Source organism: Cyprinodon tularosa, unplaced genomic scaffold (assembly GCF_016077235.1).
Source record: "Cyprinodon tularosa strain WSP-4 unplaced genomic scaffold, ASM1607723v1 ctg338, whole genome shotgun sequence".
NCBI classification, from domain to species: domain Eukaryota; kingdom Metazoa; phylum Chordata; class Actinopteri; order Cyprinodontiformes; family Cyprinodontidae; genus Cyprinodon; species Cyprinodon tularosa.
Window position 1 is genome coordinate 1447783 of NW_024039050.1, and position 14265 is coordinate 1462047.

The window sequence follows — 14265 nt, forward strand, 5'->3', positions numbered from 1 at the left end:
TGTAGTTGACCGCAGACAGGAGGCCGGCTTGTTTTGTTTTTATGACCGAAATTGCGGAAAACAACTCGTGAAGTTTGACCCGCTAGAAGAGCGAGGTGCGCGAGAACGCTGGGACCCTTTTTCCACCAGGATCTCCGCTCTTTTTGGCCCTCATGTCCCTCCGTCGTCGGACTAAACTCGCCCCCACTTCCTCGCCGCCTCGGCCGTATCTAGACCCACAGCGTGTAGCACAGACCACGCTTCAATACTGAGCATAAATCAAAAATGTCTGCATCAAGCTCACTGCAACACACTGCTGTAAGAGTATAACCAGGAAGCGAGGTAGGAGGGCAAAATAGGTTTAGCGCCACCGCAGCATGGGAGGAGAATTACACCCAGGAGCAAATGGATAAAAATAGACCGGAGGAAAAAAAAACAAGAAATCGATTCTCTTGCGGACGTATCGATGCATCGGATCATCAGCTGTTGGATCGATGCTTCGATACAAAACGATTATTATTTACACCCCTACTTTTTACTTATGATTTCTCTTGATACATAAAGCCCAAAGTCAAAAACCTCTTTCTTATTAGCAACATGTTAGTTATCCCTCAAACAAAAACTGTTTTTGGCCATATTATAAGAACTTTATGAGAGTTAAAATGCATTATTATTTATTTAAGTATTAATACAGGAAAAATAATAAAATAATGGGGCCTGAGTTGGTGTGAAATCCTATTTTTCAGCAGTTTCCTCATCTGCAGATCATAAAGCAGAAAGACCCATAAAAAAGCACCATATACAAAACAATTCAATGATTATTCAGTGAATAATTAAAGGGATTTACTGACATAAATGTTTTATATAATCTATATGCATGATATTCATTATCACCGATGAATGAAAGTCTTAATCTTTATGTTTTCCTTGCCTATTTATTATTACACAGGAGGGGGGATGCTTTTGTGGAGGCAGACATTTTTGAGCTACATACTTTAAAGTTTGAAATGCCAAATTTGGTCCAATATGTTCTAGTATGTCACTATAGGAGCTATCTGCACTGCAGGAGGTGACTGCTCAGACTGTGGGCACCTGACCACAGCAATAGATAGATGACCTGAGACTGGGAGAGCTGCTAACCACCAGGGGGTCCAAACTAAGCATGCCTAACAAACCAGAGGAGGAGTAAAGTGCAGAATGCCAGACCCAGGACAGGTGTGACTGATAATCTGAGCAGGTTAAAGAGAAACCTCAGATTACAGCAGATGAGCCTCCTGCAGGGTGCAGACCTCCCCCTCCTCAGCCATCTTCAGCATCATCATCATCATCTCATCACTCTCCTCGGTCAGATTATCCCGCAGCTTCAGCACCAGAAGCAAGAACACAACAACAACATCAGTGTAAACAACAGCATCCAGCAGGGATCCAGGCAGCAGCAGCATGAAGGAGCAGAAAACCTCCTCCAGGAGGGGAGCAGCAGAGAAGAGGAGCTTCATCAGCAACACCAGCTGAGCCACTCAGGAGGAGGAGGAGGAGCGGATGGATGCCAGCCTGGGACCAGACAGCAGCAGCAACAACAACCCTCCTTCTACCGGGACCAGCTCCCGGTTTAATCATTATTATGGGAATGGAAGAGGAGGGCCTTGCTTTGATCAACATGGCGGACAACAAAGCCCAGGGACTGGGGTAACAGCAGCGGCAAACACGGTACACGGCACCATGGACCAGGTCCACAACTCCCATGAAGGCTACAGCAACAACAGCCCGTATAACCACTATCCGAACTACCGAGGGGGCTACGGGAGCGGCGGCTACGGAGGCATGATGAGCCCCTCACGGCAGGGGAACAGCCTGATGGGCCCGACCGCTGCTAACCCTGCCAAGGCGGTCATGACTGCCGCCAGTTCCCCGGCTGGAGGCGGAGGAGGCTTCCAGCGGTTCCCCGGACAGGGCCAGCAGCACCCTTCGGGGGCTACGCCGACTTTAAACCAGTTATTGACGTCTCCGAGCCCGATGATGCGCGGCTACGGAGGCGGATATTCAGATTACAGTAATCCCGCTCCACAGCAGCACCAGGCGGCCGCGGAAGAGACGGGCTCCCAGTACGGCTCAGCGGGAGCTCACGGCTGGGGGGGACAGCAGAGGAGTCACCAGGGGAACAACGGAGCGAGCGGTGGCCGATCTCAGGTGATTTACGCCAAATTAACCTCGTTTTTTCCCTTTAATAAAAGCACCACCGCCCGTTACGCCTGTTAGCCGCTAGGCTAACCCTGTTAGCTACCAGGCTAACCCTGTTAGCTTTACTGCTATCACTGACATACCCGATTTACACAACACGACGCACTCATTATCGGGATTTTTGACAACTAAACGATCAGAGTACATCGCTTTAATCTCTGAAGGCACCAAAAACGTTAATAAATGAGCACCAGAGATACGAATTTAAACTAAAGTCAACGTTTTTTATTTGGTGTCCAAGGTGACTCCATTTTTAGCTTGCTAGGCTAAGGTAGTGCTAACATCGCAGGCCTGGTCTCACGGACACAACCATACTGTTAACTGTCAAATTTCAGATTTTAATATTTTTTTGAGTTATTTTTGAACATATGAGAACAAAAGGAGAAGATGACAGCAGCCAGAATTTAGCTGTCAGCTAACTTCTGCTCCGACACCCCACCTCATTATAAATGCTGATTAGCCCTTCCTTTTAAGTTCATAATAGCCACTTCAGGGATGTTTGTGTTGCTGCTTCTGTCAGGGGGAGAAAAAAAGCTCACATTGGGGCTTTAAATCATGTTTTATTCATCAGGGCTTTTTAAGCTTTACGCTCATGGTTTGTTTAGGAAGTTCCTGGTCAAAACGCCCATTGTGTTCCAGCCTCCCAAACAGGAGCCCTGACCTTCACACATGCAGATTAGCCATGTGCCCATCAGCACCGGGATAAATACACAGCTGCCCCCGCAGCTACAGCTGCCAGCCAGCCGGAGGCAGCAGTCTCTGACACCCTGGGATCCCTGTCAGGGAGGATTTTTAGCATCAACTTTTAACTAAACAAAAGAGACCCTAATAATTTCCTTTTAAAAATGTCCCAAAATGATACTGGATCAAAAATATACGTTGAAATAGAGTTATTTTCTGAATGATTTGAAGTAAAGTTGATTTTAAATGACTGGAAAGAGGATAGAAATTATGTTTTCATTTATACCTGCTTCATCTCTGTTGCAGTAGAATAAGAATCATGTTTATTGGCAATTTACAAGGAATTTGACTTGGTGTTGATGGTGCAGACAAATGAGATATATAAATATATGATCTATAGTTGTATACAAAGTGTTAATATAAACAACCTATTTAGATTCCAAAAAAGTTAACAAACTCAGAGAGTTAGACAAGTAATGAAGCCAAATGACCTCCATTCCAAAGGGGTGGACCTTTTTGTCTGTTTCAATTTTAGGGGTGTAAATAATAATCGTTTTGTATTGATGCATCGATACATCCACAAGAGTATTGATTCAAGTTTTTTTTTTTCTTCTATTTTTATCCATTTGTTCCTGGCCGTAATTCTACCTCCCGTGCTGCGGTGGCGCTAAACCTATTTTGCCCTCCTACCTCGCTTCCTGGTTATACTTTTACAGCAGTGTGCTGCAGTAAGCTTGACATATACATATTTTGTTCAATATTGAAGCGTGGTCTGTGCTACACAATGTGGGTCTAGATACGGCCGAGGCAGGGAGGAAGTGGGGTCGAGTTTAGTCCGACGACGGAGGGACATGAGGGCCAAAAAGAGCGGAGATCCAGGAGGAAAAAGGATCCCAGTGTTGTTTCTCAAAAGAAAAAATGCATAACGATATTACAGCTTTTATTGATTTATTTCAAAATTTAAACATTGTCTAGCCTGTAAGGTGTAAAAAAAAAAAAAATGAACCAATTAATCGAATCGAATCGTGGTGTATTCTTGAGTATCGTAAATAATCAAATCGTTGGGTCAGGAAATCGATACTGAATCGAATCGCCATGATGGGTGTGATTTACACCCCTATTGAATTTGCATGTTTTCCAAACAAAAACAAAGTTTTTTGGGGGGGCTACTGTATAAAACCTCAAACTCAACACTATTCCTGACTTTTTTAATTGAAAAGCTTCCTGGATGGGAAGCGAAACATCTTCAAGCTTGTAAACAAAGTCCAGTGGATGTTTTTTTAACTTTTCTTGGAATGACTTTGAACTAGATGACTGGGAATCTTCACCAGCACCTATTTCATGGTGCATCCCAGCAGCAACTGACCTGGAACATCATTTGATTCAGGTGTGTTGCTGCTGGGATGCATTCAAAGCTGCAGGAGCTCTCCAAGACGACCTGGGCTCCCCTGGGATGTGCAGACGTTTCATACTTTCTAAGTGGAAGAAAATTAGCATGTGGTTTAAAAAAGAAAAATGCAGCCTCTATTTGTATTCAGCCATCTTGTCGGTACCAAACGGAGCCATTAAGTTTCTTGGGGTTCTGATTAGAAGGAAAGTTTCTGTAAACAGTTTTTCTATAGCCTACCACTCTCCTTCCAGGATGATCCTGGATTTGGCTCCCTTCACCTTCCCTCTGACCATCTTCCTTATCCTGCTGATGCCACTCCGTGTTTCACAGCGAGGATGGTGTGTTCAGGGTGGTTATTGCTTTGCATTGTGATCTAAAATTTTCATTCTAATGTCATACGATGATCACTGATTCTTCCAGGTGTGTGTTGCATCCTTTAGGCAGCTCCAAGAGAAAATCTTAATGGTTTTCTTTCACCATTTGCTTGATGCTAATCCAAATTGTCAATGTATACAACTAAAAGCTGAAAGGCACTGCTTGCCTGCGACTCTACAGGCTCATATCCACTTTTTTTGGTTTGTCATTTTTTTTGTTTTGGGATATTATTTTCCAGAAATTTCCCCAGTATAATAAATCCAGGTAGTGAAGGTTAATGGGTTTCTACTGCTCTAACAAGCTCAGAGAACAGCACTGTTTCACTTTATCTGTTTTCTATGCTCTTTTGCTCCAAACACACTCAAATACTCTGTTTAGTGAAATGTTCTATAGATTTTAAACATCCAGATCTGCCCCGCTTGCTTCATGCATAAAATCAGGGCTGTTTGTTTCCATCATTTATGTGGATCCACCTGGATGGTTTTCCTTTGGGTTTAATGAGATTTAACTTTACCTTTTATAAAAAGAAAAAATCTGTTTAAAACTTAATTTAAACAGATTTATTTTATTTATAAACATCCAAATGCGTGCAGACTTTGATTTACATCCTTTGGAGTGAATTACCGCGGCGATGCAGAGCATAATATCGTCACGCGTTGAGGTTTATGGAGGACCAGCTCTACCATATTTAAAAATAAACACAGAAATAAATAAATAAACATATAATTAATATCCCCCAGAAATACAATAAGCAAATAAACGTCGGACACACCTTCTAATTCAAAGAGTTTTATTTATTTACATGAATATGAAAATTGAAGATTCACACTGAGGGCATCAAAAAACTATGAACACATGTGGAATTATATGCTTAACAAAAAAGTGTGAAACAACTGAAAATATGTCTTAGATTCTAGGTTTCTTCGAAGTAGCCACCTTTTGCTTTGATTACTGCTTCGCACACTCTTGGCATTCTCTTGATGAGCTTCCAGAGGCGGTCACATGAAATGGTTTTCCAACAGCCTTGAATGAGTTCCCAGAGATGCTTAGCACTTGTTGGCCCCTTTGCCTTCGCTCTGCGGTCCGTCGATTGTGGAGGCCTGGTCATCTGGCCCAGCAACCTATCACTCTCTTTTTTTTGATCGAATAGCCCTTACACAGCCTGGAGGTGTGTTTGGGGTCATTGTCCTGTTGAAAAATAGATGATTGTCCAACGAAACGCAACCTCCATGGAGGTTACGTATGGCTGTAGAAAACGGGTAGTAGATAGGGGTGTAAATGTATCGACTCGTCCGCAAGATAATCGATTCATGTTATTTTTTTTCCTCCGGTCTATTTTTATCCATTTGCTCCTGGGCGTAATCCTCCCTCCCGTGCTGCGGTGGCGCTAAACCTATTTTGCCCTCCTACCTCGCTTCCTGGTTATACTCTTACAGAAGTGTGTTGCAGTGAGCTTGATGCAGACATTTTTGATTTATGCTCAATATTGAAGCGTGGTCTGCGCTACACGCTGTGGGTCTAGATACGGCCGAGGCGGCGAGGAAGTGGGGGCGAGTTTAATCCGACGACGGAGGGACATGAGGGCCAAAAAGAGCGGAGATCCAGGTGGAAAAAGGGTCCCAGCGTTCTCGCGCACCTCGCTCTTCTAGCGGGTCAAACTTCACGAGTTGTTTTCTGCAATTTCGGTCATGAAATCAAAACAAGCCGGCCTGCTGTCTGCGGTCAGCTACAGTTTGGGAGAGGAGCAGCGGAGTGTCTGTGGGGGGGGTGAACGTAGCCTAAAAGAGGGCAGGAGTTGGCCACCCCTGGTTTAATTGATTTAGTGGTCATTTTTGGTTACTATTTAACATGTGGATGGAAAAGCTTATCAAATCCCAATATTAATGCTCACCTTAAGTTGCAGTGATTTTACCAGATTATAAAGTTTACTTTTATTCTCCAGGAAAGTTGCATTATGTTATATTCCTGTTAAGGAGTGAGACGAATGAGGGGAGCTTCTTCACTGAGATCAGAGCTGTCTGTGTTTGTTTACATCCTGGTTATTGATCAGCTGTGTGGAGCTGCTTTGTTTACTCTCCTCAGCTGACTGTCGAAAGGATAAAACTGCACCGCTTTTTGTTTACGTCGCCATGGCAACGTCTGTTTTCTCACCGCTCTCTCCTGCTGTTGCAGCAGCTTGTCCGACTCGCTGTGAGCGTGAATATTAAAGTTTATCCAGCCGTAAACGTTGACAGCAGCTTAAAGTGGCCTCCCAGGTTCCTTGGATGGCTCACATGCAGGGAGGGAGCTTTGGTTATGGGCTGTTTGGGCTCAGAGAGCAGCAGGTGGACCATTTCTGCTCCGCAAACTCTCGTCTTCACGCTGAGTGTTTGGATCCGCTCAGCAGCTCAACATAATGAAACGTTTCCTGAACAGAATTTTATCCCCGGTTTGTGTTTTATTGCAGGATCTGTGGCCGCCCTGCTTTGTGACCTTTGTGGGGAAAAGCTGTTGGGAAGGATTTGTAGAAATGGTCTGAACTTTAGATCTGATGGTGCAGCATGTGTTAGGCAGTTATAATTTAGATTTAACAAGATAGATTATTATGGAGCTTAACTTTAGAAATATGTACAGACTTAAAGCTATGGGAGATATTAGATTGTAATACTCTGGTTTAAATTAACAATAATAACAAAGACCTCTATGCTTTACCATCAACCCATCAGGTCTGATGATTAGGCTCCATCCAACTGACCACATTTTTCATAATGCATAAATTTGATCTCTGAACCAAATATTGCCTCCAAGGATTTCTTTGTAATTGCGACATTTCACGCACAGTTATCCAATTCAATTCAGTTTATTTCTATAGCTCCAATTCAGATCATGTCATCTCAGGTCACTTTCCAGTTCACCAGATCATCCAGTCAGATTGATTCAAAGTTTTCTATCTAAGGAAAACCAGCTGATTGCATCGACTCATTGACTCTTCAGCAATCCCTCACACTAAGCATGCTTGTAGCGACAGTGGAGAGGAAAAACTCCCTTTGAACAGGAAGAAACCTCCAGCAGAACCAGGCTCAGTGTGAGCGGCCATCTGCTGAGGCCCACTGGGGTTCAAGGAGACAGAAGCAGGGACACAAAAAGCAGCATTAAAAGGCGGCCCGTCCAGGAAACACAGCCATTGTGAAGTCAACCTTAACACTAGGGCTGCGACTAACGATTATTTTGCAAATTGATTAATTTGTCAATTTTTTGGGGATTAATTTATTAATAATAAGGATTAATCGGGCTGCTCTAATTTCTTTAGAATTTCTATCTTCAATTATTGAAATGAAGATTTGTATATGTATTTCTGTGTATACTTAAAAGTTTTATCGGTTTTGTTCTTTCTTTTTTATTTTTTTCCTTATTGGATCATCATTAGGGGCGGCTGAGTGGGGCAGTGGGTAGCACTGCTGCCTTGCAGCAAGAAGGTTCCGGGTTTGATTCCCAGCCCATTAATTGTGTCTTTCTGGATTGAGTTTGCATGTTCTCCCTGAGCATGCGTGGTTCTCTCCGGGTACCCCGGCTTCCTTCCACAGTCCAAAAATATATTGTTAAAACGGGCATGGACTGTACGATTTTTGTTCTGCCCTTTTAAGGCTGATTCTCCAGTCGTGGGAGAACTTTTCGACCGGGCTGACTTCAAGGCTGATTTTGCGTCATGTAGTGTACAGTGGGTAACGAGGAGTGATTAGACCACCTCCCGATCAGGAATCATAAGGTCGGGAGAAAATCAAATGTGTGAAATTCAGTCGGACATCGTAAGGCGGTCGTGGGCAAATCGCTCAGTGTGCAAACAAGGATTCTTCTTCTTCTTGAATGAAAACACTGAATCATGGCGGGATGCAAGTGAAATGGAGTTCTGTCAAATTTACGGACCGTAGTAGCCATGTTTGCTCAGTACAAATTTGCCTAAATCACCAAGGCAGCACGTTTCACTCTAATCAGCTTCATATTCCTCTTCTACTGGTTTGGCTCTCACTGCGGAGTCCAACGTGGTGAAACTCAGACTTTTCCTCTTGAGAAGTTCTGGTTAGAGCATATTGGCAGGCAAAATTATTATTTTTTAAAACTTAAATACAAAATGTTTCTATATTTTTTACAATCGTAGTATAATTGCTGCTCTAGTTACTGTCACCTAAAGGCGTGTTTTACAGTCTCGTTACTCCAGTTAGTGAATTAATCAGTTACTAAATTAGTTGACGAGTAATTCAATAATTGATTAATCACGATTAATTCGATTAATTGCTTCAGCCCTACTTAACACAATTATTTGCTCTGCTCTCTACCCTAATTTTGTTTCATATCCTTCCACTAATGGCTCCATCATTCATCTGTTTGTCCTCGCCCTCAGGTGCCGCCCATGGACCCCATGGCGATGAAACGCTCTCAGCTCTATGGAATGAGCAACAGCCCGTACTCCCAGCAGCAGGGGGCGCCCTACCCCGGACAACCCTACAGCTCCCCGTCTTCCCACAGATACCCAATGGGAATGTCTGGCAGGGGCCAGATGGGAATGGGAGGGATGCATTACCCTCAGCAGCAGGTAGGAGGCGCTACGTCTGCCTTTGTTGCTGGAAGTGTTTCTGGTTCACTTAATTAAAATAAATCTGTTTAAACATCCAAGTTAACTGAATAAAACAACGTAGAGTATTTAGAGAAGTATCTCCTAAGTGTATCGTTGCGCCACCTAAGGACAAGCTGGTGTCATTACAGCCGGAGCATGGAATCCATTCTGTTTTTTTTTTCATTTTTCAAATGATTCAGGCTGTTTAACAGTAAACAAATCAGCAGTATGATGCTTTGGGTCAGACGTATCCTGAGCGCCGCCTAAAGCATCTCCATTGATTCCTATAAGACGTGTATCTCACTGATGCTGACATCACTTACTGTAGGATACATCAGTTCATCATTTACTACAATAAACTGACATATTTCACATTTTATAGTAACATTTTAATGTTTGTCTCTTATACAAAAGCGAACCAGCTGTTATACTGAGAATAAGAGCCTGTTTTATATAATATTTTTAACCTCAGTTTATCTTCCTTTCTCTTATTTCACATGATTTTTGCAGCAATGCAACCATAGAAGAAGACAAATCAAAACAGCGCAGCAGAAAGTCGACTACTTTCCATTTGCGAATTCATACAAAAATAGTTTGCTTTTTCCTCACAATATAAGGGGAAGTAAATAAAAGAAAATGAGGGATTTCTAAAAATAAATTTGTAGATGAAGATATTTTCTTTATTGAAACCTCAAACATTGCTGAAATATCTTTCACCTTCCTGGTGAAGATTCTCAGTCATCCAGGGCATCGTCATTCCAAAAATAAAATAAAAAACAATCCTCTGGACTTTGTTTCCAAGTTTGAAGACGTTTTGCTTCCCATCCAGGAAGCTTTTTCAATTTAAAATGTCAGAAATAGCTAAGTTTGAGGTTTTTATAGATGTTTTATGCATGTTTTTGAAACAAAGACAAGGTTTTGTTGGGCTGCTGTATAAAACCTCAAACTCAACATTATTCCTGTCAGGGATTATTTCAGTAATTGTTTAATCCCATTTGATCTGATTGTTTCAGCCCTATATTTTACAATATATATGATATGTTTATATCATGCAGGGCTCAATGTTAACCATCGCCCGATCTCCCGGGGCAAGTAGTTTTTATTGTCGGGAGAGTACAAATTTCATTCATCGCAAAAAAAAAATAATTTATCACTCAAAATGACTTTTAAATCACCAACATTCGCTGAAAACGACCCACATGCGTTGCCGGCGCCATCTTTGTTGTTTTGTACACATTCTCGGCACACATTCTTGAAAAAGCTGCGTTACTATATGGCGTGATTCAGCTCTTGGGGAGAGAATTCTGCAGAGCAAAAGCTGGATGATGAATTTAATCTATACTATAATACACGCTAGAAAAAATTATCAGTCAGGGATTAGGAAAATAATAATAATTGTATGAGCACAGTGTAAATAATTCTATCATATGGCAGTCTTCTGTACAGTGGTCATATATATTGGTATAAAAAATTTTTCTCTTAGACATTGGAGTGGTGCATTTAAATGTTATAGAGCTAAACATGTTAAATTGGTGAGTAGTAGTAGTGTAAGTTTTTAACCTGTCAAGTTTTTTTTAGATTTTAACATTACAATTTATATTTTTCCAAGCACACAACAGTTTAAAGCAAAGTTTAGTTTGAAAAGAATGTGCAGGAAGGATTGAAAAGCATGTTAACACGGTAATGTAGGCTTGAGTTCATTATCTGACGCATGCAGATACACACCAGGAACCTGGAAACTTACTGAATTACCAAAAAAACATTTAAAAAACAAACATGTTTCATTGATATATATACAAAAATGAATATTAGGAACTATATTTATCAAACATTATACTGGGCAAGTAAAAATTGTTTCTGCGCAAATGAAATGTGAAAGCCACTTGCCCTTAACGTCAACCCCTGTCATGATATAACCAGGTCACCAGGCTGAGGCAATAATCTAAGCAGAAAATGTATCCAAATAATCCAAATTTAAATTTTTGATCATGTTAGATTAAGCCACATGGTCGGATTTAAGGCCTCTATGCAGATACAGTTTCTAAAGAAGCTGATGGACCAGTGTGGTTCTCCTCAGAGCTTCATTCCTCATCAGAATGTGATTTAAATGCTGCGTCGTGCAGCTTTACTGCACCTTATGAGCAGCAGGTCAGATCAGCGCTGCTGCAGTTTATTAGTCTGTTTGTCATGAGATAAAGTCAAGAAGCTGTGGTTCTGTCCCAAACTAATGGACCTATGTTTATTGGTTAGTCCCGGTCAGCGGAGCGACAGCCGTGTTGGTGCTGTCAGACCACATGGCTGCAGTGGAGCGGGTCGAGCCCGGCCGGTCTGGGTCAGCCTATCTCTGGTACCATCTTTTTTTGACGTGCGGCTTTGTTGATGATTTCTGGCCGAGTGTGAAACAGCTAGATGGTGACGAGTCTCAGTCACAGATGGACTTTCTGAGGATTTGTGTTTTGCTCGGTTCTAATGATCTCTGCAGTGATTTCATGCCACAGCCTTTCAGGCTTCACTTTAGGTTTGGTTTGATCTGCTGAGGATTTCTGGTCCATGTTTCATTTGATAGTTCAGCTTTTTGGAGAGAGAGATGAAGTCAGAACGTTGATTTTAATATTATTGATACAGGACGTCTCTCCAGAAAAAAATAACAAAAGCAGAATTTGAAATTTCTTAAAAGAAATTCAACCCTATAAGTAAAGTTTCTTTTAATTTGGTGCCTAGATTTTTTCTGACCAGGATTTTTCTGACCAGTATCAGTCCAGCCTATGCTGCAAAATCCGCTTTTTATTTTTTAAGCTGATTTTGTTTTGCAGTGTAGAAAAGTAGAGATGAACCGATCCCGTATTAATATTGGTTTTGGCAGAATATTCTAGATCAGGTCGGAAGCTGACCCAGCTTTGGGAGGACAGAGGTTTCTCCAGGTGCTCCCTGACCTCCTGCTGTAGTGTGACTGGATGAACCCGAAGTGAGGAATCGGTTCATAAGATTAGAACCAAACCTTGTTCTGTTCTCACAGTACACAGAACCTGAAGCATGAAAGGATCCATTTGGACCTCAGTTCCAGTTCCAGACGGTTGGAGAACCTCTCCACATCTCCAGAACTCCTTGTTCTCCTGCTGTTCTCTGTTTCTGGGTTATTTGTTCTGGTTCCTCTCAGTTCTTTGTGTCGGACCCTGGAACTGTTTGTCTCTAAAACTTCCTGCTGTCTGAAGTTTCTTCTTGTGAACAAACAGCTGTTTGGCTCCAGATGTGTCGGTAACAGAACCACCGGGTTACTGTAGTTCAGGTGTTGTGCTGTTAGAGGAGAGCAGAGGAATGTCTGTGGGTGTTATCGGGCCGGCTTCTCTGAGACGTGTCGGAGCAGGCAGTCAGGAAGAACCTGTTGGTTTTCAGGAATACGGATCAGAAGATAAACAGAGATGGTTTGAGGTTCTCTTCATGCAAACAAACAGCTGATCCACTTCAGAACAGCTGAAAGAATCAATTAAAAGTGTTTTTTATTCACTTTATGTCTCTTGTTCTGGGCCACTGATTGTTGTGAGCTGTTATTAAAATGGGGGAATAGATAAAGATAAATAGATCTATTTAAATTAGTTTCACTTTCTGAAATGAGTGACAGAAAATCTCAAACAGTTTTTAATATGTGAGATACTCGTGTTAACTCAGGTGAAGTAGCTTTAGCAATCAGTCCTGATGTGTCTCTGCTGTTTGAGGATCAGAGCAGAGAGTTTTGCAGCTTATTGGACGTTTTTAGGCCTTTTTCACTGTTTCTGTGACACAAATGCATCATAGATTCAGATTCCTGCTCTTTTTGGAGCCTGTTTTTACGCAGCAGCTCCTCCTGTGGTCTGAGGGGAAAGGTCTCCGTTACGCTGGAGTTTTTCCCTCTGAAGGGAAACGGTCTTTTGTTTCGTCTTCGTCAGTCTTTGTTCCTTGTCCTGAGGAATAACTGCGGCGTTTCTGTACCACTCTGAGTTTATGGATCTACGTCTGATCCGAGCTGAAAGGAATTCGTTTTAGATCCATGTTGGTTCATGGCCTGTCGGCAGGTCAAAGGTCACTGTTAATACTGGAAGGATGTAGAGAGGCTGAAAGCATTTCAGTCTGATGAGAAGCAGCAGATTTAATCTTCTCTCACTACATTACCCATAATTCTCAGCTACTAAGGTTGGAGAAGAACCTGGCAATACATTTGAATCTGGTTTAGATGTTCAATCATGTTCTGATGTTTTACCAGCAGAAACTCTTGCTTTAACCATCATTGGTGTTTTTAAAACCACTCAGAACGGTTTCATTAAAACCAGTTCAGAGTCAAATTTCCTCCATTTATTAATAAAAAAAATGCAATGCTTTTCTCATTTCTCTGATTATATTTTAACTGCTAATGCTACTAAATTACCGTATCTGAATATTTGCATGTTCTGAAATCAGAGATGGGGACTCGAGTTTGTGACTCGTACTCGAGTCGCACTTAAGTCGCATATTTAATGACTTCAGACTCGACTTAGACTTGCATTTAAAGGACTTCAGACTCGACTGAGACTCGTGATTTCCGACTTGTGAACAATATTTTATTCTAGTGTAAAAACACTTATTCAAGTGTTTTTTGTTTTACTAACTTGACTGATCGCCGCTCGCCTTACCCGCACACAGAAGAAAACTCAAAGACCCAAACCGTGAAGCACTCAAGTTCAAGTGTTTTATTTATACAAAAAGCCACAGCAAAAGTGGCATAATAAAACAGTCCTTTTCTTCTCCTGATAAAACCTAAAATTCAAGAGTTTTCCTTAAAAGTCAGAGGCTGGAAGTTGGGCTCCGCTTGTTATGCTGCTTCTGGTGCGAGTGATCAGCCTGCAGCACCCACTGGCTGATCCACAGGCTCTCCGGCGCTCCAGCACTGTTCCACTCCCTGGCGTGCCACACCCCTTTCCATACCGATCCAGCTAAAAAGAGAAGCAAGGAGAACGCCAGCATCCACGCGCCAAAACCCCGTCGGAAGATATATTCCTGT

The 14265-nt window shown here is 42.1% G+C and overlaps 1 protein-coding gene across 2 annotated transcripts in view; it reads left to right on the forward strand.

Moving 5' to 3' along the window:
- The first annotated feature begins 1167 nt into the window (after nt 1-1167).
- Nucleotides 1168-14265, forward strand: part of arid1b (AT rich interactive domain 1B (SWI1-like)) — a 40240-nt gene continuing 27142 nt past the window's right edge. Inside the window, exons 1-2 of one of the 2 annotated variants that reach the window (XM_038294269.1) lie at nt 1168-2166; nt 9042-9233. In XM_038294269.1, the coding sequence (XP_038150197.1) occupies nt 1519-2166; nt 9042-9233 (840 nt within the window). In that variant the 5' untranslated portion in view covers nt 1168-1518. The remainder of the gene's footprint in view (nt 2167-9041; nt 9234-14265) is intronic. The other variant, XM_038294268.1, reaches the window with a different exon arrangement.